At 43.8% G+C, this 25,994-nt stretch overlaps 1 protein-coding gene across 2 annotated transcripts in view; it reads left to right on the forward strand.

The window, feature by feature from the left end:
- Positions 1-1,555: 1,555 nt before the first annotated feature.
- The window catches only part of KLB (klotho beta), a 43,853-nt gene continuing 19,414 nt past the window's right edge, over positions 1,556-25,994 (forward strand). The window contains exon 1 of one of the 2 annotated variants that reach the window (XM_089325343.1): positions 1,556-2,465. In XM_089325343.1, coding sequence (XP_089181469.1) covers positions 1,644-2,465 — 822 coding nt within the window. In that variant the 5' untranslated portion in view covers positions 1,556-1,643. The remainder of the gene's footprint in view (positions 2,466-25,994) is intronic. The other variant, XM_002709391.6, reaches the window with a different exon arrangement.

The following is a 25,994-nucleotide window of genomic DNA, read 5'->3' on the forward strand; positions in this document are numbered from 1 at the left end:
CCACTCTGCCTGTCAAAAAAAAAAAAAAAAAAAAAAAAAAGAAGAAGAAAAAGAAAAAAGAAAGAAAGAAATGAAGCTAAAAATGCAGGCAGGAGTCAGAACAAAGTGTCTTTTATGCTATTATGCTAAATCCTACCATCACTTCCTAAATAACGTTTCCCTTATGGATAAAAATAAGAGTAATGTTTACTGAGCACTTGCTTTGTGACAGTCTCTTCATTCTAAGTGCCTTAGATGTAACAATCCTCACAATAATCCATGAAGTGCATACTATTTTTAGCTTCATCATTGTTATTTTGCCTTTTCTTACAGAAGAGGAAACTAAAGTGCAGAAAGGTAACTTGTCCCAAGTCCCATTGCTCCACTTAAACTCAGGCAGTCTGACTTCAGAGGCCACACTACCCAGAGGCCACGCTCTCTTCTCATTGACATACAACACTTCAAATGTTTAAAACATTCAACTTCCAGCTGGCGCCGCGGCTCACTAGGCTAATTCTCCGCCTTGTGGCGCTGGGACCCCGGGTTCTAGTCCCAGTCGAGGTGCCAGATTCTGTCCCGGTTGCCCCTCTTCCAGGCCAGCTCTCTGCTGTGGCCAGGGAGTGCAGTGGAGGATGGCCCAAGTGCTTGGGCCCTGCACCCCATGGGAGACCAGGAGAAGCACCTGGCTCCTGCCATCAGACCAGTGTGGTGCGTTGGCCGCGGCAGCCATTGGAGGGTGAACCAACGGCAAAGGAAGACCTTTCTCTCTGTCTCTCTCTCTCACTGTCCACTCTGCCTGTCCAAAAAAAAAAAAAAAAAAAAAAAATTCAACTTCCAAAGGACGTTAAAAAGTCTGTACAATATTTATTTCTGTTTATTCTTATTCCACAATCATGCTGATTAAGTTGTTGGGCTATTTCTGTCTTAATATCTGAAGATATGCAGTCACTTGTTATTTTCTTTTTCAGGTCTTCTTTCCTTTTGTTCTACTTTATTTTTGTAACTAGTAGCTATTTATTCTTCAAGTGAACTGTCACAATAGTTTTGTCAAACTAAAATTTGGGATTAGAGGTTTTGAGTTAAAAGCTCATTAAGTTCATAAATTAAATTGGAAAATATTCAGTTTCCATTCAGAAAGTGTGCAGTATCTCTTCCTTCAAATCTACCGACACATTTTAATAGCTTTCTTAATACAGGTAACATTTATTAAAATGAATCTCAGGTATGTTGTGATTTTGTGGCCGTGTAGTGTTTTATTTATTATGTTTTTGAATTACTATTGGAATGTAGGAATGTGACTTACTCGGATATTAAATTGTTCTTCCTCACATGTGTGATAATAAAACCACGTCTCAAAAGCTAAAAAACTAAATAAAAAGGAAAATGTGTATACCTGATTCAATAATATTCAGCGGGAGAGGCTACAGAAAAAATTAGCCGTTTTTCTGCACTGTTTCAGTATGTTTGCGATCCATCTTTTTCCCAGAATGAGAGAGGACAGAGGACGGACCGTGCTCGTGGCCGCCCTGGGGCCACCTCCCTCAGATTACGTCGCTAGCCCTGACCCATCCCAAGTCGCCTGGTTCAAGCTAATCATTGACAGAGCTTTACAATCACAAGCTTTTACTGAAGCCGTGATAAGACGGTCCCGCAGTTCGTGGCAAATGAAGCCAGGCTGTGCGGCAGGATCTCCAGGGAATGAATGGGTTTCCTTCTGCACCGATGAAAGAAACAGACGCTGTAGGGAAACGATGTCCAGCGGACGCCTGCGGAGATCTGTCATGCTGTCAGCCTTCATCCTGCTGCGAGCCGTGACTGGGTTCCCCGGAGACGGAAGAGCTGTATGGTCGCAAAATCCTAATTTGAGTCCGGTAAACGAAAGTCAGCTGTTTCTCTATGACACTTTCCCAAAAAACTTTTTCTGGGGTGTGGGGACTGGAGCCTTCCAAGTGGAAGGGAGTTGGAAGAAGGATGGGAAAGGACTCTCTGTATGGGATCATTTCATCGCTACACACCTGAACGTCAGCAGCCGCGATGGCTCCAGTGACAGCTACATCTTTTTGGAGAAAGACTTATCGGCGCTGGATTTTTTAGGAGTCTCTTTTTATCAGTTTTCAATTTCCTGGCCAAGACTGTTCCCGGATGGCACAGTAGCAGTCGCCAATGCAAAAGGTCTCCAGTACTATAATCGGCTCCTGGACTCTCTGCTACTTAGAAACATTGAACCTGTAGTCACTTTATACCATTGGGATCTGCCTTGGGCGCTACAAGAAAAATACGGGGGATGGAAAAACGAGACGTTGATTGATTTATTCAATGACTATGCCACCTACTGTTTCCAGACGTTTGGGGACCGTGTCAAATACTGGATCACCATTCACAATCCCTATCTGGTGGCTTGGCATGGCTACGGGACAGGTCTGCATGCTCCGGGAGAGAAGGGGAATGTGGCAGCTGTCTACACTGTGGGACACAACCTGCTTAAGGTACTGTATGGTTGTCTTCTACTCACTTCAGCAGAAAAGGAGCAGGAGCTCCAAAGAAACAGTGGCTCATTCCCTTTATTGAATTCCGGGCATCTAATTTTAGGCTAAGTTCCAGCTTCCAAATTTATATGTAAAATAGCATGTTTTAATTACCAAAGTGATTATGAGTCAAAGGGGTTCCCTCAAAAGTGGCACTTTGGGACTATTTTTTGACTTACAATTGTGCATTTAAAAAGTATACAATTACAATTGTATACATAAAGTATACAATTATACTTTCATTCTGTGGAAAGCCAGTGCTTTATAAATTTAATTGTTGGGGGCTTTTCTGACAACATGCAAATCATTCCAGAATTACTGAAGGCATAATCATTTCAAATATGTACTTATTAGTATTGCTATTCCCAATGGTATTGATTATACTTACATAAAGAAATTTAACTAACTGATGCATATTAAATATAGAAAATGAAACAAATGCACTTCATGTTGGGTTTTACTTGTGTTCTATGGTAGAATAGATGAGGTTAATTGTAACTGAAGTTCTAGATGCTGTATTGTTTTAAAGCAGTATATTTCAAGATGCTAACATTCATGTTGGGAAATGTTAAAACTTATCAAAAATAGTGCAAATGTAAGCAAAAAATAGCTAAAATGTGTTGAGTGCTTATTAGGTATAGCAGATGCCATTAAGCATTATACCTGCGTTGTCCCAGTTGAGCCTCATGACACCCTTACGAAGCAGGTCCTATGACTTCTCCCTGTTCTGTAGAAGAGGAAGCTCTGTGGGATTAAACAACTTGCCGATGGTTACAGAGGAAAACGCAGCTGTGGTGAAGATGGGCTTTAGCAATGACAACATAATTAAACACCCTCTTTATTAAGAATGTTCTTCTAAAAGGCAGTCTTTCAAGAGATTTAGCCTCCCGTTGAGGCTAACATCCAGAATCGGATTTATCATCTCGAGTCCAGTAGTTTACTTGGGAAAAATAAATTGTCTGAAAACACCTGTTCCATGTTGAAAATGAAAAAAAAAAAAAACTTTCAAGGGGAGGTACCTCACTTTTTAACAATCAAATATTATACAGAGAGAAATAGAAGGAATGTCCAGGAACATAAAACTACTTCCTGGCTAAATTTGTACCAACATATCTGCTAACTCTTCTGTTCTTTAGGAACTTGCATTCTTATTATTTACATATACTGCTTGCAGTCAAAACTGATATTGTAGGAAACAGATTGCATTATGATATCAAGGTAATCTGCACCTATTCGAATAAAGTTGTGAACATATTAATATGTGGGCTTACTGTGATTTAGCAAACTGAGACCTTAAAGGAGTGGAAACTTCCAGCTGGTTAATAGCTATCAAGATTATGCATGTCAGAAAAATATTCTTTTTGTCTAATTCTTTTAATTACTAAAGCAATCTATGCTTAGGTAAATTTAAAAACAGCAGATTGTACCAAAGGACACAACTGAGAAACAGTCCCTCTCCCTCTCCACCTGACCTCTCAACCGTGGAAACCACTCTTCACTCTTTTTAATGATCTCTATGCAAAGGTATGCGTGCGTTATGTTTGTTTCACCTTTGCATAAAGGAAAAATATTCACAGTTGTTGAAAAGTTTGGTTACCTGGAAAAATGTTAATAATTGAAATTTTCATGGAAAACTGTTTTAATGATTGATTTAAAGCCTGCAAAACTTGCTATCTGATCATAAGAATGAGAAAAAGTTTAAACTAATAGATATTGCCTCCAAACTTCACTGATAAAATGCTGTATTTAAGATGGTTTTCATTTTCCTTTAGTTTGAGATAAACTCTGCCTTTAACACACAATTAGCTTCTGATAGTGAGATACATTTCATTGTTTTAAAAACTGAGGGATTAGGTTTTAAGTAACTGCTTGCCAAAAAAAATTTCTCCCATCACCTTAGAATTTCCAAAGCACTGGTCTCCATAAATGGTGCAAGGGGTGCCTTGAAATCACCCAGAAACTAACACACTTTGTGTGACCCGGGGCCTCTGGCACTGGGAGAACTTGCAATGGTCTGGGAGCCTGAGGTGAACTTGTTTTCCCCACATGTCCCCTCCCTGTTCCTACTTTAAATAGAAAAGATTCATGTGATGGTTTATGTTGCAATGAAGTATTTCTTCCTTATGCTCCTGCGATCCAGAAAAAGCATTCTTTAGGATTAGTTTTTGGTCTCTTTAACTTATTGAGTTAAACAAGCCTATTATAAAACTGGATTCATGAGTGGTTGGTTATCGAACACTTTATTCCTCAGTTCTCAAATGTTGAAAAGATTTTGTTGTGGCTAGTGGGATCTTTTGAGTTCTAGAAGGAGCCTAAAAGTTCTTTCTCAGTTTGAAATGTCCTTGTGTGCAGGAAACCTGAATGATCTAGGTCCAAGACTCACCTAGAATCTAGGTGCCACTTTATTACAAATATGGCTATGGCAGGTTAAAAAAATTCCCATAATTACATCTACTAATAGATACTCTACTCCTGAATTTTTAACAGTGCTTGAAACAAAACGGAATGAATTTTTGGGTTTGGCCGTCTTTTAGCATGGTGATCATCACTTTCAATATTATTATAATCTTGGTATCAACTTGCCAGACAACTGTTATTACCCCCACCAAACAGAGTGATATTTCTAATATAAATCATGTTGCTCCCCTGCATAAGGTCAATTAGTGGCTCTCCAAAGGTTTGGGGACAGAGTCCTGACGTTTAACCAAGATCTTTAAGCCACAACCCTGGACCTCCGGGTCAGCTTCCTTCCTGACCACTCTTACCCTACCTCCACCAAATGTGTCCTGGTTTTACTTCACTATCCCTGTCCACTCAGCCTCCACTCTTCGCTCTACCCAGTTAAAATGTTCTTCTTACTCTATTTAACCCATATAACATCTTTCTAGACTCACTTCTGACTGTAGCCATGGCCTCTTTTTTTTTTTTTTTTTTTTTTTTTTGACACGCAGTTAGAGAGAGAGAGACAGACAGACAGAGAGAAAGGTCTTTCTTTTTCCGTTGGTTCACCCCCAAAATGGCTGTCACGGCCGGTGTGCTGCACGGATCCGAAGCCAGGAGCCAGGTGCTTCCTCCTGGTCTCCCAAGTGGGTGCAGGGCCCAAGCACTTGGGCCATCCTCCACTGCACTCCCTGGCCACAGCAGAGAGCTGGCCTGGAAGGAGGGCAACCGGGACAGAATCCGGCGCCCCAACCGGGACTAGAACCCAGGGTGCCGGCACTGAGCCATGGCCTCTTAAGTTATTCTTAACCCTTTAGAGAGCTGTGCCTCTCTGGCAGGTTCCCATAAGATGTGCTTGTTTCTGTTCCAGCACTCACATACCCTATGTACCTTCCTGCCTCCCCAGGGGCACTGAGAGCTCCTAGGAAAGAGAGACACTTTTTCCTGTGTCTTTATATTCCCAGCACCTAGCACAGAGCATCTGATATGTACCGGGTATACACGTTGGTTGAAAGAGTGGTTTGAGAGTTCTATCTTAAATTTTGTTATCAAAAACCAATCTGAAGTTCACTCTTACTACTTCATTGCATTATTGCTAATTCTTGAAATATTGCTAATAAGAATCTAATGGTGGATTAGTCAGGATTCTTTTGGTTGCTAGTGACAGAAATCTAATTCAAGTTGGCTTAAGCAAAAAGCAATTTCCTGATCCAGTAACTGGACCACAGGGACGAATAAACTCAGTATCTTTCTCCCATGTACAGGTTTTCAAATCCCAGGACAGATTTCACCTTTTAGTGCTATCATCTTATTCCTCCTATCAGCAAAATTAGCAAAGGCAATAAAGGTGTCTGATTTCATTCAATAAATGAACATACTACCATAAATGCATGGATTTCCCCCTTCAGATGGGAAACGTTGGGGAAGATGAACTTGCTCATGAGAGTAACTCAGTTTATCATTCCACTAAATATTGGCAGCTTCCATGATAACCTTGAATATTTATTTCATGGTTTTCAAATGTTAGCATTTATAGACAAACACTGTTTGTATAGGACAAGAATTTCTCAACCTTGGCACTATTAATATTGGTGTTTGGTGCCAGATAATTCTTTTTTGTAGGAGTTATTTATTTATTTGAAAATCAGAGTTACAGAGAGAGAGAAGGAGAGGCAGAGAGAGAAAGAGAGAAGTCTTCCATCTGATGGTTCACTCCCCAGATGGACATCACAGCCGGAGCTGCGCCGATACGAAGCCAGGAGTCAGGAGCTTCTTCTAGGTCTTCCCATTTGGGTACAGGAGCCCAAGGACTTGGGCCTTCTTCTACTTCTTTCCCAGGTCATAGCAGAGAGCTGGATCGGAAGTGGAGCAACCAGGACTGGAACCAACACCCATACCGGATGCTGGCACTGCAGAACACGGCTTTACCCACTAGGCCACAGCGCCGGCCCCACAAGATAATTCTTTGTTGGGGGAGAGGGAGGGCTGTCCTGTGAATTGTAGGATGGTTAGCAGCATCCCTGGCCTCTGCCCACTGGTGTCTCCCATGCCCACGCCGATTTCCCAGCCCCCTGCCCCGACTCCTACTTCCAGGGTTCTGACCACCAAAACTGTCCCCAGGCACTGCCAAATGCTCCCTATTCTACCACCCTGGGAAACCACTGACTTAACACCTGTAACAGACAACTGACTAATGGAAGGAACCATGAAAGCCCAAGGGCATTGAAATATAACCAGCAGAGGGGCGGGCGCTGTGGCTTATCAGGTAAAGCTGCCACCTGCGGTGCCAGAAACCCATATGGGCACTGGTTCCAATCCTGGTTGCTCCACTTCCAATCCAGCTCTCTGCTATGGCTTGGGAAAGTGGTGGAAGATGGCCCAGGTCCTTTGGCCCCTGCACCCACGTGGGAGATCCGGAGGAAGCTCCTGGCTCCTGGCTTCGGATTGGCACATCTCCAGCTGTTGTGGCCAACTGGGGAGTGAACCAGCAGATGGAAGACCTCCCTCTCTCTCTCCCTGCCTCTCCTCTCTCTGTGTAACTGACTTTCAAGTAAATAAATCTTTTATAATATATATATATATACACACACATATAACCAGCAGAAAGAGCACAAAATTGATAAGATTCTACAACACTGTCCCCAAGGAGATTTTTGCCAGATCTATAAGCCATGTATATAAAATCAATATAGCCTATTTTGTTTTTAGAGAAGCAACACTGCTTTAAAAATGTTAAAAAGAGGAAATAGGACAGCAATTGGTACAGCGGTTAAGCTGCTGCTTGGGACACCCACATCCTGATTAAAGCAGACCCTCTGCTTCTGATCTGGTTTCCTCCTAATGTGCACCCTGGGAGGCAGCAGGTGATGGTTCAAGTTATTGTGTCCCTGCCACCCAGGTGGGGGACCCAAATGGAGTTCCTGGCTCCTAGCTTCAGCCTGCTCAAAGTCCTGGCTGCTGCAGACATTTGTGGAGTGAGCCAGCTCATGGAAAACTCTTTGCCTGTCTCTGTCTCTTTGCCTTTCAATTAAAAAAAAAAAAAAAAGAAAAAAATTTTTTTTCAAAAAGAGAAAATAAATAATCATCAACATAATTACAACTATTTCAACTTTTCATATGCTGGAAATAATGACTGTCTTTTGGCTTTGCATTATTTGTGAGATACTTGAAAGAGTCGCCCAAACGTTTCTCTCATATTAACCATTAACGATTTATCAGTAAAACACTAAACTTACGTTTAAAAACCTTGTCTCATCTGGGAATGCAGTGGACAATAGCTCAAGTGCTTGGACCCCTGCCACCCGGGTGGGAGACCCAGATGGAGTTCCAGGCCTGGCCCCGCCCTAGTGGTCGCCGCCATTTGGGGAGTAAACCCGTGGATGGAAGACCTTTCTTTGTTTCTTCCTCTTTCTGTAACTGTGCCTTTCAAATACGTAAATAAGTCTTCTAAACCTTTATCTCTTTTTTTTTTTTTTAGAAAGAATTCAAACAAAATGTTAAATAATTTTCACCCATGTTTGATATCAAAAGCTTATGTTTCATAGACTTTGAGCTTTGTGTATCACCTCGTGTTTTTCTGGCTTTTTAGTTTGTAGGCATATTTAAGGATCAGATGTACTGCTACTATTTACTGAAATAATTTTTTAAACATATTTTGAAAGGAAACTCCATATCATACTATAAATGAGGATACAGGTTTTTTGTTTGTTTGTTTTTGTTTTTTTTGGGCAGACAAAGAGAGAAAGGTCTTCCTTTGCCGTTGGTTCACCCTCCAATGGCCGCCGCTGCAGCCAGCGCACCGCGCTGATCCGATGGCAGGAGCCAGGATCCAGGTGCTTTTCCTGGTCTCCCATGGGGTGCAGGGCCCAAGCACCTGGGCCATCCTCCACTGCACTCCCTGGCCATAGCAGAGAGCTGGCCTGGAAGAGGGGCAACCGGGACAGAATCCGGCGCCCCGACCGGGACTAGAACCCGGTGTGCCGGCGCCGCAAGGTGGAGGATTAGCCTATTGAGCCACGGCGCCGGCCCAGGTCTTCCTTTTTCTGTTGGTTCACCCCCCCAATGGCCGCTGCAGCCAGCGCACCGCGCTGATCCGAAGCCAGGAGCCAGGTGCTTCTCCTGGTCTCCCATGGGGTGCAGGGCCCAAGCACTTGGGCCATCCTCCACTGCACTCCCGGGCCACAGCAGAGCTGGACTGGAAGAGGAGCAACTGGGACAGAACCGGCGCCCGACTGGGACTAGAACCCGGTGTGCCGGTGCCGCAAGGTGGAGGATTAGCCTAGTGAGCCGCGGCACCGGCCAGGATACAGTATTTTTAATATACTTAAAACAAACAAAATCTCAGCTTTATTCCACCTAATGTCATCTCCCACACAAAAAGTGGTTGATGTATCAGGTTTGGAAAACACAACTGAATATGTAAATGCTACTCAGCCTTTTAGTGTGCATTTAATATTGAAATCAAACATAGTATGTCATTTTAAAATATGGGTTGAAATGCTTTTTCCTCCATAGCTGAAATAATTCAGATAATGTACATTATTCATTAGAAAGGGAAATCCTAATGTTTATGTCTGTGTATTATGAGCATTTAAAATATTCAGAATTTATTCCATGAATATTTTACAGTTAAGTAAACTTTACCATGCAATCTTTAACAGATCTGTAGGAAATAAAGTAGAGGTCAACCAGTTTTTTGGATACCACACACAAATGATGAAATGATTTTTGAAATTTCTCAGGGGCTCAAGAGATTGCTTAATTGCTGTGGAAGAGGCTTTTGGAACAAGCAAAGTTGGGAAACTATTCTGGGTCAAGGCCTCACCACTTGCTCCTGGACCCTGGGATAAGACTGTTTATCCCTGCTTTTCTACCGCTTTCAGGAATTCTGTCAACATCTCTTGGCCTTGTTTCTTCAGAGGAGCTCACACAATGCTGACATGTGTTAGTTGACAAATAATGAAATCAGTTATATTTCAATATTAAAAAAAATCTGAGGCCAGCAATGTGGTACAGCAAGTTAAGCTGAAGCCTGTGATGCTGGCACCCCATATGAGCGTGGGTTCAAGTCCCAGCTGCTGCAGTTCCAATCCAGCTCCCTGCTAATGTACTTGGGAAGGCAGTAGAAGATCGCCCAAGTACTTGGACCCCTGCCACCCATTTAGGAGACCAAGATGGAGTTTAGGGCTCCTGGCTTTGGCCTGGCTCAGTTCCAGCTATTGCATCCATGTAGGGAGTGAGCCAGCAGAAAGACGATCTCTCTCTCTTTCCCTCTCCCTCTTTTTATAACTCTACCTTTTGAAGAAAATAAATAAATCTTTAAATATATATATATGTAAGGATGATCCACTTTGTCCCAGAAACAGCATTAAAACTTTTTTTTTTAATTTGATTTTCATTTTATTCAAAAAGAAGAGAGATGGAGACAGATAGGGATCCTCCATCCCCTGGTTCACTTCTCAAATGCTTGCAACAGCCAAGGCTGAGCTAGAACAAGGTCAGAAGCTGGGAACTAATTCTATATTTATTTAAGATTCATATATTTTATTTGAAAGACAGAGTTACAGAGAGAGGGAGGGAGAGAGAGAGAGAGAGAGAGAGAGATTGTCTATTTACTGGTTCATTCCCCAAATGGCTGTAACAGCTAGAGGACAGAAACCAGGAGCCAAGAGCTTCTTCCAGGTCTTCCATGTGCATACAGAGGCCCAAGCACTTGGCCCATTTTCTAGTGCTTTCCCAGACCATTAGCTGAGAGCTGGATGGGAAGTGCAGCAGCTGGGAATTGAACCAGTGCCCACATGGATGGCAGCACTTCAGATGGTGGCTTAAGCCACTACACCACAGCGCTGTCCCCAGAAGCAGGAGAAACTCAGTCTAGGTCTTCCACATGCATGGCAGGGACTGAAGTGCTTAAGCCATCACCTGCTACCTCCCAGGGCACACAGTAGCAGGAAGCTGGAATTGGAAGTAGAACCAGTACTTGAATCCAGGCACACATATATGGGATGTGAGCATCGTAAGTGGCATTAGCTGTTATACCAAACATTGACCCCAACAAAGTCTCTACACCTGCAGTGAAATAGAAGTGGATTGCAGACACACACACATTCTCTCTCTCTTTCTCCCCCTCCCTCTCTACCTCCCTTCCTCCTTCATAGGTATAAATGCTATATAATTTTTTCCAAAATATGCAAATCAAACATGTATGCCTATTTTTTATTTTAAAAATTTACATTAGGAGCCGGCGCCGTGGCTCAATAGGCTAATCCTCCACCTTGCGGCGCCGGCACACCGGGTTCTAGTCCCGGTTGGGGCGCCGGATTCTGTCCCGGTTGCCCCTCTTCCAGGCCAGCTCTCTGCTATGGCCAGGGAGTGCAGTGGAGGATGGCCCAGGTGCTTGGGCCCTGCACCCCATGGGAGACCAGGAAAAGCACCTGGCTCCTGGCTCCTGCCAGGATCAGCGCGGTGCGCCGGCTGCAGCGGCGGCCATTGGAGGGTGAACCAGCGGCAAAGGAAGACCTTTCTCTCTCTGTCTCTCTCTCTCACTGTCCACTCTGCCTGTCAAAAAAAAAAAAAAAAAAAAAAAGAAAGTAAAGAAAAATTTACATTAGGTGCCAGCACTGTGGCACAGGTTATCCTCCGTCTGTGGTGCTGGCATCCCATATGGACACTGGTTCTAGTCCCAGCTGCTCCTCTTCCAATCCAGCTCTCTGCTATGGCCTGGGAAAGCACTGGGCCCAAGGCCTTGGGCCCCTGCACCTGTATGGGAGACCTGGAAGAAGCTCCTGGCTCCTGGCTTCAGATCAGCCCAGCTCTGGCTGTCGCAGCCATTTAGGGACTGAACCAGCAGATGGAAGACCTCTCTCTCTCTCCCCCTCTCACTCTACCTGTTAAATAAATAAAATCTTTTAAAATTTTTACATTAAAAACTATCTTGAAACAAATTGCAAAATTTTGATGGCAGTTAAATTTGAGTGATGCGTTCATAAAAGTTCATTATATTATTATTTCTATTTTGGTGTATTATAACAATTTCCAAATGTAAAATTTTAAGATAAAATAAGGTGAGGGGAATATTTTATATTTAAAAGTAAGAGAAAATAAAACAATCATCTCAACATAATTCTCTTCTTAAAGGCTCTGTAGAAATTCTTGAGCAAAATTTAGTAAGAAAACGGCAAAAACAGCTGTGAAAAAGCCAGCACTCACATGATTAATAGCTAAGCTCCTGGGCCAACAGACTGTTGCAATGCTTTCTTGACTATCAGCAAGGTCACAGGGTTTCATAAGCACGTTTAAGAAGACTAAATGTTAAGACTCTTCTGTCCAATCCCACCCCAACGTCTTCCAATTTTGAAATGGAAAAACTAGCAGGAGCCTGTTTAGCTTGTCTTGGTTTTATAGAAGCAAAATCTTCAGAGATCAGAATTGATTTTTTTCTTTTGGTTAAAAAATGCAGAATTTTTAAAAGCCCTCTTTGTTGAAGTCAAACTGCAAGAAAATGGCATACCAAAACTTCCACTATGTAACATAGCGAAATTTCTGCAAAGTCTCCTGGCTAAAGTAATAGCCATGCTTTACTGTTAATAAAGAACACAATAAAGAGAATTAGAAAAATATAAATCTGTTATTTTCCATCACTTTATCCTCCCATAGGCCCCCCCAAATTTAAAAGAATGGTCTTAATTTTTAAAGCCAAACGAAGGATTGAGATACATATTACAGATAACTCTTTGACATTCCATTGTACTATTTTAATTAAATATTATTATAAGAAGACTTTTTTGGTGCATACCTACTACAGTGCTAGAAACATACCAGATATTTATCACCAATCATTCCATTTAATTCTCCCATCAACTGTGCTAGGTAGGTATTCCTAAATCCATTTTACAACTGACGAAACAGAAGCTCAGAGAAATTTGCCCAACGCTCCATAGCTGATAACTGTCAACTTTCAAATTTAATCTGTCTGAATTCGAGCTAGTGCATTTGAATCCCATTCACAGATGTCCAGTTCCTTTCTTTCTTTTTTTTTTCTTTTTTCCTTTTTTTTTTTTTTTTTTTTTTGACACGCAGAGTTAGACAGTGAGAGAGAGACAGAGACAGAGAGAAAGGTGTCTTCCTTCCATTGGTTCACCCCCCAAATGGCCGCTATGGCTGGTGTGCTGCGCCGATCCGAAGCCAGGAGCCAGGTGCTTCCTCCTGGTCTCCCATGGGGTACAGGGCCCAAGCAGTTGGGCCATCCTCCACTGCACTCCCGGGCCACAGCAGAGAGCTGGACTGGAAGAGGAGCAACCGGGACAGAATCTGGTGCCCCAACCGGGACTAGAACCTGGGTGCCAGTGCTGCAGGCAGAGGATTAGCCTAATGAGCCGTGGCACCGGCCCAGATGCCCAGTTTCAATGAAAAAGAACACTCCATAACTGCAAAACCCATGTACGGCACTGGTATTTGTGCTGACTCAGCAGATATTTGACTGTTCAAAGACTAAAACAGTGTGCAGGTTTTATTTGTCTACAAAAATCTATGAACCATTTACAGCAATTCATATATTAAACACAGGATTCTCCATTTGTGCCTAAGATTTTAATTTTAACTTTATTTTTTTAAGATTTATTTATTTATTTGAAAGTCAGAGTTACAGAGAGAGAAAGGCAGAGAGAGAGAGGTCCTCCACCCAATAGTTCATTCCCCAGATGGCCGCAAAGGCTGGAGCTGTGCCGATCCGAAGCCAGGAGCCAGGAGCTTCTTCTCCTATACAGGTGCAGGGGCCCAAGGACTTGGGCCATCTTCTACTTCTTTCTCAGGCCATAGCAGAGAGCTGGACTGGAAGAGGAGCAGCTGGGGTCTCGAACCAGCCAGCGCCCATATGGGATGCCAGTGCTTCAGGCCAGGGCGTTAACCCATTGTGCCACAGCCCTGGTCCCAATTTCAACTTTCTTAAAACGTTGAGTGTTCCATTGCAGTGGTGTTGAGTCACATATATGCTCCCTTGATCCTCTCATTTAGAGTTCAAGTAAATTAGTGATCCCAGTTATTCATGTAATTAGCTAAGGCACAATACCTACCTTATTATTATTAATTTTTTTTTGACAGGCAGAGTGGACAGTGAGAGAGACAGAGACAAAGGTCTTCCTTTGGCCGTTGGTTCACCCTCTAATGGCCGCAGCGGCCGGCGCACTGCGCTGATCCGATGGCAGGAGCCAGGTGCTTCTCCTGGTCTCCCATGGGGTGCAGGGCCCAAGCACTTGGGCCATCCTCCACTGCACTCCCGGGCCACAGCAGAGAGCTGGCCTGGAAGAGGGGCAACCGGGACAGAATCCGGCGCCCCGACCGGGACTAGAACCTGGTGTGCCGGCTCCGCAAGGTGGAGGATTAGCCTAGTGAGCCGCGGCGCTGGCCAATACCTACCTTATAATCCATACCCATCTTCATTAGGACCTGGGATACACCTAACGGGAAAAACAGGATCTCCTGATCAGACAGTTTGAATTAAGTGATGGAAACGGCCATGGAGAAGAAGTGCTAAAGACAGTGTCTACAATCACAACAGCATTGTTGGCTATGAGTCAGGTGAAAACCTATTTATAGGCTACAACTGGTATTCTAAAATCTTCAAGAGAGCAATATTTACTTTTTCCAATCATTAAGCAGAAAAAGTTATACTTAGTGAATGATTAACAGGAGCTTAAATAAATGTAATTATAAATGCTCGTAGAATAATATTGTGATCCTATTTAAACAGCTTGATTTGATAATAAACACTCTCATACATGGAAAATTAGGCCTAAACGGGAGACCAGAAAATATTGTAAAGAATGGAAATGAACTTAGGGAAACTTTATATTCGTTTATGGCATAAAATAAGTCATTTAGTTACATTTATAAATTCTTACAGGGAACACAATATGTAAAAAAAATCTATGAAAGAAAAAAGGTATGATTGACAACAACTCTGATGCTGAGTAGGAGTGCTGAGAATAGATCAGAAACTTCCAACTTATTAGCCAGTAAAGCGTGACTCACAGAATTGAAGAAGCCCTTGGTGACCTAGTGATGTTACTTGACAATGTTTTGGAGGAATCCCGAGGCTGATAAAAGCTAGGATCTTGCAGCATCTGAGGGCTTTCATTGCTGGGTTCTTCTCACTGTTCTGTCGGAGCTTATGTGACTGAGTCTGAGAGCAAGGGCTGGGGCTAACTGGCAGCAGCTCTTCTTTCGTGTGCTTCCTCCTTCCACCTTGGTTTGAACAGCACCATATCACTGAGCAAAAAAAAATAATAATAATAATAATAATCCTTTAATACAGATTGGAGTCCAAGTGACTAATTTTTATAGTCAAGTCCCTATTTTTCCCTTTGGGATTTCTAGTATTTGAGGGAAACTAAAGAGTGATAGCATGGGACAAGAAGTCACTGCCGAAAATTCGCTTTCAACAAGTTCTCTTGACTTTTTAAATAGCAAAATAATGCATTTTTATCGCAAAACATTCAAACGATACAGAAGGACATTAAGCTAAAAACGAAAGGTGTCTTTCCTTACACCTGGTCCCATGCCCTAGAACTACTAACAGCGACTTGTTCAAAGTTCAATTTTCTATGTATACATAAACACATGTGTAATATTTTCATAAAATTTTAATTGTACTATTACAATTCATCTGGGATATTTCTGATTAAGCAAAATATAAAGGAGGCTATTTTTATTTTAATTTTTAATTTTTGTTTATTTGAGAGGCAGAAAGCCAAAGAGAGAGAGAGAGGAAGGTGGGGCTCCCACGCCCTGTTCACTTCCCAAACGCCCGCAATGGCCAGGGCTGGGCTGGAACTCAGTCTGGGGCTCCCATGTGGGTGGCAGGAACCAATCATCTGAGCCACCACTGCTGCCTCCCAGGGTCTGCGTCAGCAGGAAGCTGGAGTCAGCAGCAGAGGCAGGCATCGGCCCGGCACTGTGGTGTGGAATACAGGCATCTTAGCTGCCAGGCCGGCTGGCTTCTGTGGCTCACACAGCATCTCCAGGGCAGAAACTATCATGCTCACCTTTTTTTAGACATGTCTGCTATGGTGCTGTATTTCTTAGCTAAATGTTTCCAGACTTGATTTTAAGTAAATAATCAAAGTAAATGGGTGAAGAGTGAAAAAAGGGATAAAATAATCACCAGAGATTGAAGGAAAGTTAGAAAAATCAAAATGATTTCCCGAGGCAGGCATTTGGCCTAACAGTTAAACCCACCAGCAGGGATGCTTACATCTCTCCTAGCAGAGTGGCTCAGGTCTGAGTCCTGGCTCTGCTGATGTGCGCCCTGGGACGCAGCAGGTGATGGCTCAAGTGGTTGGGTGCCTGTCACCCATAGGAGAGACTTGGACTGAGTTCCTGCTCCTAGCTACGGCCTGGCCCAGTTCTGGCTGTTGCAGATAGAAACCGTCTACATATGTCTACAGTCTCTCTCCCTCTCCTTCTCTCTTTCTCCCCTCTTGCCTCACATATTTAAAATAATAATAAAATAATAATTTATTTATATATTTATGTATAAATAATAATAATAGATAATTTATCTAAACAGTTTTGGCTAACCTGTGTAATGTTCTATAAGGAAAAAACGCAACCGAACAGAAAGTCATGCTGAATTGTCCATTTGGTCAGTACTAGGGTGGCGCTCCAGCTGGTGTGGTGGGGTAAAAGGACAATCAAAACCTCCAATGCCTCCTAAGTGCTTCTTAGAGGCTTTCTCAGGCCACTGTTCCTTGTTCTGGGGCGTCTGTTCCACATCCCTTGTACTTTCACAGTGTGTTCAATCACCTTCATGTCTAAGGTGAAAAGGTGTTTTAAAGGCACGTAATTTAATTTGCATGACATCCTATAAATGACTAATATACTAAGTCCCTGAAGGACTTAACTCTAACTCCACCTTTGCCATCTCCTGACACCTTGAGCAACTCACTTTGGGGGGTGGGGGTGCAGGGTTCAGCCACTCCATCTATAATGGAAATTTTTGTCCCATTGGACAAAATAACCTCTGAGGTCCATCGTCTACTTCTGATTGGCAGGCAAGATCACAGACTGAGGAGCAATGCAGCCTGGGTATAATCCCCCTCTTGAAATTGGACGTGTTCCCTAATCTGTCCACCCCCTCGGCTTCCTCACCTCAGAAGTGGGAAGGGGCCAGTCTCCGGCATAGCAGGTAAAGCCACCACCCACAAACCCAGAATCCCATTTTCTGGTCTCTCATGTGGGTGCAGGAGCCTAAGCAGTTGGCCCATCTTCCACTGCTTTCCCAGGCACATTAGCAGGGAGCTGGATCAGAAGTGGAGCAGCCAGAACTCAAACCGGCACCCATATGGGATACCGGTGCTGCGGGCAGCGGCTTTAACTGCTTCGCTACAGCGCCAGCCCCTATGTTAGTTCTTACTGTTTAGTGTGGGGAGCAACTCGGACTAGACTAAGTTACTGGAATTGGGACTTATTCTATGCATCTGCTCTCCCACAATATGGCGCTGGGAGAGAAGAAAACAGCTTCTACACAGCTGCCTCCAGTTCAGCCAATAAACTGTAGGACCTGCTCCTGATTGGAGGAGAGCAGCGTACTCGGCATGTGGGCAGCCGAGTTGGGATTGGCGGAGGAGGACTATAAAGGAGGAGAGAGACGGCATGTACCAGGAACATCTAAGGGGAACACCTGTGCAGCCCCCGAGAGAGCCGGCCGGCGGTGTGCCGCTCCCCTGCGGAAGTGGGAAAAGTGGCCAGGGGGAACCGCCCTTCCACGGAGGTGGAAGGGACAGTAGCCAACCCGGGAAGAACCAGCAGCAAACCCGGGGAGGGCCGAGCAGACAAAAGAACAGCGCAGGGTCCTGTGTCGCTCCTCCACGAAGAGGGGGAGCGACAGTTTAGATCATTGAATTTCAATGGTTCTGAATTTAACCACCACTATTTTGTATTTGGTCATGAAAGTCTCTCCTCTCTAAGATCCATATAACTATTACTTGAAGGTGGTGCTGCCCTAAATACTATGGGGGCACTGCGCCCCTGCCTTTTCAGTCTGACATTGGCCTTGGAGTGAAGATTACCATCCTCAAGGGAAGAGAGTCAAGTGTAGGGGTGGTGCCTAAGAGATAGTCTCTAACAGCACTGAGGAAAATATCTAATCCCAACGCTACTGGTTAGAAAAAAAGAGGCACAAAGAATTAAACAAAAATGCTGCATGCTGTACTAGACAACTGGACAAATACAATGGTTTTCAAAACATCCCACTGTGCTAGCAGGTCTTCCATGACCTTTCCAGGTAGTTTGGAATTCCATTCATGTGTGGATATTTTTCTCTCGGTATTTAAAAGTGGGATAAGGTGGTAGGCATTGTGGCCCAGCAGGTTAAGCCACTGCGTGGGCCATCTGCATCTGTATCAGAGTCCCTGGGTTCAAGTCCCACCTCTAACCCAGCGGCCTACAAATGCATGCCCTGGGAAGCAGCAGATGATGGCTTAAACACTTGAGTCTCTGCCACCCACATGGGAGACCTGGTTTGAGTTTCTGACTTCTGGCTTCATCTTGGTCCAGCCCTGGCTCTTGCAGGCTTTTGAGAAGTGAACCAGCAAATGGAAGATTTCTTTCTTTCTCTCTCTCTCTTTATTGTTCTGCCTTTCAAATACATTTTTTGAAAGTACGCTCCTTCTAGGACTCTAGATCTCTTAATAACCAAGTACAGCAGAAAGAAAATATAATTTTACAACAGTACCTTGGGGCTCATGTCGAATGGCCTTTCTCCAACAGTTTCAAAATGAGAAATAGCAGCACACTGAGAAAGCGGGATGGTACTGTCAAGTGATTGGAAAGGCCTAGATTCCACTCCTAGCTCTGCCACTCTCTGGCCTCTGTAAACTTCAATGTCTTCTCTAAAATGGGAAGAATAAAGCCTGCTTGCTGAAACTGTACTGCCAACACTGCCTAGCAGGTGGCCAACCAACTGGCTGATCCATTGAGGCCGTTCGTTCAGCAAGTGCTCTACAGCACGAGGCCCTTCCCTTCCCTGTGAGCAAAGAAGACACTGCCCCTGCACTCAAGAAGTTCCTAAGTGGACAGGTGTTTGGCCTAGCAGTGATGCCAGTTGGGATGCCCTCAGGCCACATCGGACTCCTTGGGTTTAATGCCCAGCTCCAGCTCCTGGCTCCAGCTTCCGGCTAAGGGGACCCTGGGAGGCAGTGGTGATGGCTAAGTAATTGGGTCCCTGCCACCCATATGGAAGGTGAGTTCCTGGTTCCTGGATTCAGCCCTGACTTGGCTCCAGCCAAGCCCCAGGCCCAGCCTTTGCAGGTTTGGGGAGTGAACAAATGGATGGGAGCTTTCTCTTCTCCCTGTCTCTCAACTAAATAAGCTCATGGGCCAGGAGTGGATCTACAGTTTGTGGACCTGAAGCTTCTAAAATCTGGAGGCCCTCTTTAAGGAAAAACATACACACTTATGAATGCAGAAGTTGACACAAATGCAAAGATTTAGAATGAGAAAAAAATATCACAAAAAATTACTACAGCCTTTGAAGATTCAGATTCCTATGGCCCTTTTAATGAATTTGCTAGAAATGCTTACCTAGCAATGCTTCCAACAAAACTTGGCTCCCCAGCCTGCCCAAACCATTCAGTGAGGTCCTGGGCCAGTAAGGGACCCGAAGCTTAAGCGCCATTAGGCCAGTGGTAACTCCGCCTTTGCTGTAGGCCCTGAAAGTATAGGTCTCCATTTTAAAATAGTAGGGGCAGGGCTGGCGCTGTGGTGCAGTAGGTTAATCCTCCACCTGTGGTGCTGGCATCTCATATGTGCGCCAATTCTAGTTCCAGCCGCTCCACTTCCAGTCCAACTTTCTACTATGGCTTGGGAAAGCAGTAGAGGATGGCCCAAGTCCTTGGGCCCCTGCACCCACATGGCAGACCAGGAAGAAGCACCTGGCTCCTGGCTTCAGATCAGTTCCAACCATTGTGGCATTTGGGGCGTGAACCAATGGGAGGAAGACCGTTCTCTCTGTTTCTCCCTCTCACTGTCTGTAACTCTACCTCTCAATAAATAAATAAATAAAATCTTTAAAAAAAAAATAGTGGCGGCTTTGCAATGGCCAGGTGGTTCCTACATTGACCTCCCTTAACTCTTTATTCCTGAATCCTGGGCAAAGGCTTCCAGTCACAAGCCCAGGCATTTGAGCTTCAGTTACACCCTAAGGTATGGTCCTTTTGCATGGAAAAATTATAACCAGGACCACTGTTGTTAATAACATAGAGCTCAAAACATCATTCCAACCTCTACAAAGTTGTCCTCAGGCAAAAGAACTTGGGTAACTCAACTATTTACCAATATTGATTTCTTCGAACCTCGCGTCTAAACAGGGAATCCCACAGATGGTCTGTTTAATTTAATTACGAACTATATTCCAGACCTTTAGTCCTTTGGATTGCCAGGTGTAGATTCTGGCTTAACTGTTAGTTAAATTTGGTACTATTACAAGTGGATTTAGAATTCTATACTAAAAGAATCCTTGTTTTGAAGGGACAAATATGTTAGAGGTGAGTTTTTACACGATTTTTATAGGGAAATCTTGAAACAACACAAATTGAAATAAATCAATAGCTTATTAGAATGACTTGAAAATAGGAGGAAAACTTATTTAAGTGTAATTACTGAGTTCAGAGAAAACATGAACATTGGACCACTAACAATGGGATGGGTAAATATTTTCTTTATAAAAGGTGGTAACTTTTGTGAATATTTAAATTCTCCGCTAAGAATAATGAAGGTAAAGTTGTTTCCATAACAACAGTCCCAGAAAACTTTATAAGGAAACAGTAGTTACATGATTTGTAGCAACTGCATACCTTAAACACCCAATAAATACTTGTGGGGTGTGAGACGGAGGCTAATCTGAAAGAACAGTATTGTAGCCAGCATAGAACTTGAACTAACACAAAAAAGTTCTATGTGGCTACAACATGAATCAAACTGAAATTAATCCCAGCCTGAAAGGACAAGGAATACAACTCAATCACCTGCAAATAATCAATGAAGACAAACATATGTAACCAGGACACTGGAGCAGTCAGGGCTTCAGAGCTACCTGCCAAACGCCCTTCATGCCCACACAGACTTTTACCCTCATTTGCACAGCAAGTTAAATTACCTTCTGCTTTCTCTTTCAAAGCACGTCACATCAACATGTGTGTGGTTTCCATGGGGTCTTCACATGCGAAGACTTCAGAGAGCTCATGGAAAATGCACACGATGGAACAAACATGCATGCATTTCAAAGGTTTTTTGCACCAAAATAAGCTTGTATTTTAATTATTCCGTTTTACCACATGCATTTCGAATTACTTTTGTATTGTTTCTTTCCGTCTTCACCATAGTTATCCAAGTGTTTAATGTTTAGCTCAGTAGAGTGAAGGAAGGAACTGAGTTCTCAGGAAGAAAATGATTTGTCCAAGGAGCCAGTGTCAGAACCTAGGTGTCCTGTGCTGAAAGCCAGCGTCATCCCCCTCTAGGGCCATGTGGGTGAGCAGCACCTTGATGTTGTTCTCCAAGGCCATTAACCTGCCAATAGAACTGTGTGATGTCTAAGAAGACTCACACCACAGTACAAATCTGGGAATATTGAAAACAACACGGTCTGTTTCTGGAATAAAAGAAAGGAAACAATTCAAATAAATTTAAAACTATATGTCCAAAGTTAGTTGTTGCAACATTATTTATAACAGGTGGAAAAAAAAGAAAGAAGAAAAAAAGCTTATTTCTAGAAAAGAGAGAGATGATGAAGAACGTCATATTTCGTCAAGTTGGTGCTTTGCAGCACTGTCAGGATCAGTATGAAGACTAAAAACAACATGAAAACCACTTGATTGTAACTAGAAAATGTTATTTGGGAAGGTTGGTGGGGAATGCAGAAATTTGAAAATATTTCATTAAGGTTGTGAGTTATTAAAAAAATTCTCATTCACCTTTTATTCACTACTTTGTTAAAGAGCTTCAATAGTCAACTTTACAGTTCACATGAAGATATTATGTGGTTACAGCAATGACCAATTTGGAAATCTGTTAGCAATGGTTGCAGGCCATCCAAGACCCATGTATGATGCATTAGGTTTGTTCACCTGTCTACAACCCATCCTTCCCACTGGCGGCCAGCGGTGTCTTCCTGACCTCTAACCCTGTCTCCACCTCTGTTTTGAAAGTTGTGCCTGCTATCTTATTTGCTTCCTCTCATGCACCAGAATTTATCTGAGTCTGCATTTCCAAGGGCATCAAAGGGAGCAGCCATGTTAGACTGGAGGGGGAAGAGAATGGGCTACTAGGCCCCCGGCTGTCTCTCGATGACATAGGCCCTGATAGCCAGCTCAACACGAAAAAGCAGCTCATTTCCCCTTTAAGCTATGGAATCTAAGGAACAAAGGTTGAAGCTCCCTTAAATCAATCATTCCAAAGGTTAGATGGCCTTGTACAAGGTAGAGGGTAACCCTGGAAAATGGGAGAATGGCTGTTGTGCAAGGTGGCAGGGCCCAGGTTGCATTGCCTTACCAAGCCCACTTTAGTTTTTTCTCACCAGGCGTCCTTTATGAGCATCAGACCAAAGAACGCCCATAGATAGCGCTGTTTCGTCAAGATTGATGTCAAGTTATAACGATGAGTGCTGTACAACCTCCCCCACATTCCCTACGTGAGAATGGAGAGGCTTTCTTCAGCTCAGAGCAAAGATAACCCTAGATACCTTGATAGCCTAGGCAAACAGCAGGTGACAGAGACCCAGTGGAACATGAAGGTCACCTTGGGGTGTGACAATGCCCGCATGTGTGTAATCCGAAGACTTACTTGAGAAGTATTGCAGAGTCATACCTGTTGTCTTCTAAGATACTACCAGTTCACATTCAAAGGCTGACATCACCAAGACTTTATCACCATTTGGGTTCTCTCTCAATAATCATAGAAATATGCAATAGAACATCTATTCTGAAGATGCCTCCTCCCAGCCCTCGGCCCCCTGCTTGCAGGACTAATGAACTCCCATTAGGACCGGGTTAATACATTTACCCTGATGCCATCTCACTCTCCCTTTAGTGTCTGGGGACCTAGCAAAGCAGCTAGGTCATGGCTCAGAATCTTGCAGGTGCTCAGTGCTTTGCTGGTCCCGCATCAGGGGCATCCAACAGCCCTGACAAGAGATGCCAATCGCTGTGTCTTCTACGGATAGGAGCAAAAGGCTCCCAGGGGTGAAGAGACCCCTAGAATAAAGCAGAGTGCCCCCCCCAACTTTGAATCCCAGCAATGCACAATTGCTTTTGTTTGGAATCAGAAGGTAGAAAAGCAGCTCTCGAGACTTTCCACTGGATAGTCCTGGAAAATTCCAGAATGCGTGGCTGAGACCATTTAAGGCAGAAGCTGCCCGGGGCTGCCCTGTGATTCCTTTCCGCAGCTGTACTCAGGCTGGGGGCAAGGCAGGAGGCCCTGGTAGAGCACTTCTCTGGGAGGAAAGCATTGCTAAGGAGCCTGGGGAACATGTGGGCGCTCAGTGATTCCAGACCCTTCCAGGGAAAAGCAGCAGGGACAGGCAGGTAAAGGTAACACCTCGAGGAGTCTGCCCTGCAGGGAAAGTGTTACGTGAGCTTTTCCGGCATACAGCCGGGCAGCACCAGTTTTGGAATCCTCACCCCTACCATCAACGCCTACCTGCCCCACCCAGACAGGATTCATGGAACACTTTTGGTGTCTGCAAGCTCTCTCAGGTCTGCATTCATTGCCCACATTTGCTTGCTTTTCACCTACAAAAAGGCAGTTTCAGATCAGTTCATTCTGATGCAAAACATTTCCAGTGAGGGGGGGAAAAAAAGCTAAGGAATAAAACTGAAAGCAAACTCTGTTGCTTGAAAATAATTAAGGTTTGGGGCCAGCGCTGTGGTGCATTGAGTAAAGTCACTGCCTGAAGCACCAGCATCCCATATGGGTGCTGGTTCTAGACCCAGCTGCTCCATTTCTGATCCAGCTCTCTGCTGTGGCCTGGGAAAGCAGTAGAAGATGGCCCAAGTCCTTGGGCCTCTGCACCTGTGTGGGAGACTTGGAGGAAGCTCCGGGCTCCTGGTTTTGGACTGGCACAGCTCCCGCCATTGTGGCCATCTGGGGAATGAACCAGCAGATTGAAGACCCCTCTCTCTCTCCCTTTACCTCTCTGTAACACTGCCTTTCAAATAAATCAATACATATTTAAAAAATGATAATTAAGGTTTGTGCATCTGTTTTAGATATAGATACGAAATAGAAAAGCCGGTGGGGTTGGGGGATTTGTTGCTATCAGAAGATTCTTCAAGCAATTTCTGTGTCAACCAATACAGATGTCTGTCTTTCTTCATTTGATGAAGGTCAAGGATCCAAACTTTTCCGAAAAGCTAAAGAGGCACCATTCACCCCCACAGGAATGGGGCAGGTTTTGCAGCAATTGGTGTATGCGGATTATACAAACTGAAGAGCAGGGGAAGTGCTAAAATGTCCCCGCACCGGATCCACATGCCGCACCTGATCTGTATGCACGCGGCAGCTCAGGCTTTGCTGTAGCCTCGAGTGGACTAGTCCATGTTTTAGGGATTCTGGGCGAAACCTAAACCTCAAAGGAAGAGACTGTAGCTTGGCCTTGCTGGAGATGCTTCCATATTCCATCTCATATTGAGGCTCCTTGTCATACTGAAAATAAGTAATTCAAGTAGATTTACACAATAACACATGGTATTTTGAATACTGACTTTTCTTGCAGGCTTGATTTGCCTGGTGACCAAAATATTAGTGACTAATAGGTCATGAAAGGGGAGTCAAGTTAACATAATGTCATATTTTCCACCTGGTGTAAAAATGTCCCCCTTCCAAAGTCCCTGCGATGAACGTAGTCCTAAAGAACTCAGCAGGCCACCCTGGAATTCACTCTCTGTTTGCTGCTGAATGTCCCGTGCTCTGGGTGTTGGGTAAGAGTCCTGTCTACTACCCCAGTTAATTCACTTTTTTTCCGCCTTCCTCATAGACTGGTTGTCTCTTGAAGAACTCTTTTTTGAAAAGTTCATGGAACATAACTTGTAAATCTTCCCACGCCTGAGGGGTGTGTGTGTGTGTGTGTGTGTGTGTGTGTTTAAAGGAAAGCCAGCAAACTTCTAAGACAGCTGCATAGTAGTATTTCAGAATCACACTTGTAAGTGTGAAACTAGTTATGGATTCCAGTTTAGCTCTTTTGCAATTGTAGAATTACATTTTTGCTGTTGTTATACTAGAATAATTTCTAAATGTCATGCTGAAATAGAAGCATGTATTTTAACAGCTGATACAAAGGTAAATTAACACTTTTAAAAATGTGTGCCGTATGTTTTATTTTCTCAGACTCACAAATATGAAAAATCACCTATAGTGGAAGTGATTAATAGTTTATGAGCAAGTTGATTGGTCACACATTATGCACAAATGTTGACATGCTACAGAATACATTATTGTACTTGTGAAATTCTCCTGTGTAACAGTCTGTGGGGATAGCATGGTCTGCATATTGTTATTAAAGCAAGTGAGGGAGCCGGCGCTGTGACCTATCAGGTAAAGCTGCCACCTGCAGTGCTTGCATCTCATATGGGTGCTGGTTCAAGTCCCGGCTGCTCCATTTCCAATCCAGCTCTCTGCTATGACCTGGGAAAGCAGCAAAAGATGGCCCAAGTCCTCAGGCCCCTGCACCCACATGGGAGACCTGGAAGAAGATCCTGGCTCCTGGCCCAGCCCTGGCCATTGTGGCCATCTGGGGAGTGAACCAGTGGATGGAAGACTTCTCTTTCTCTCTGCTGCTGCCTCTCTGTAACTCTGCCTTTCAAATAAGTAAATATATCTTTAAAAAAATAATAAAGTGAACACACTGAAAAAGAAAAAAGAAAAAAAAGGCTCACATAGAGACTGAGAGACCTAGGGGGAGACATCAAGAGACAAGGAAATCCACTGTGAGAGGAAGCACAGTGGCCATGTCACAAGTCCGTGACGGCTGGGACAGACAAGTGACCTTGGCCTAAACTTCTT

Source organism: Oryctolagus cuniculus, chromosome 2 (genome assembly GCF_051225735.1).
Source record: "Oryctolagus cuniculus isolate XC-2025 breed Fujian yellow rabbit chromosome 2, ASM5122573v1, whole genome shotgun sequence".
In the NCBI taxonomy this organism is placed as follows: Eukaryota; Metazoa; Chordata; class Mammalia; order Lagomorpha; family Leporidae; genus Oryctolagus; species Oryctolagus cuniculus.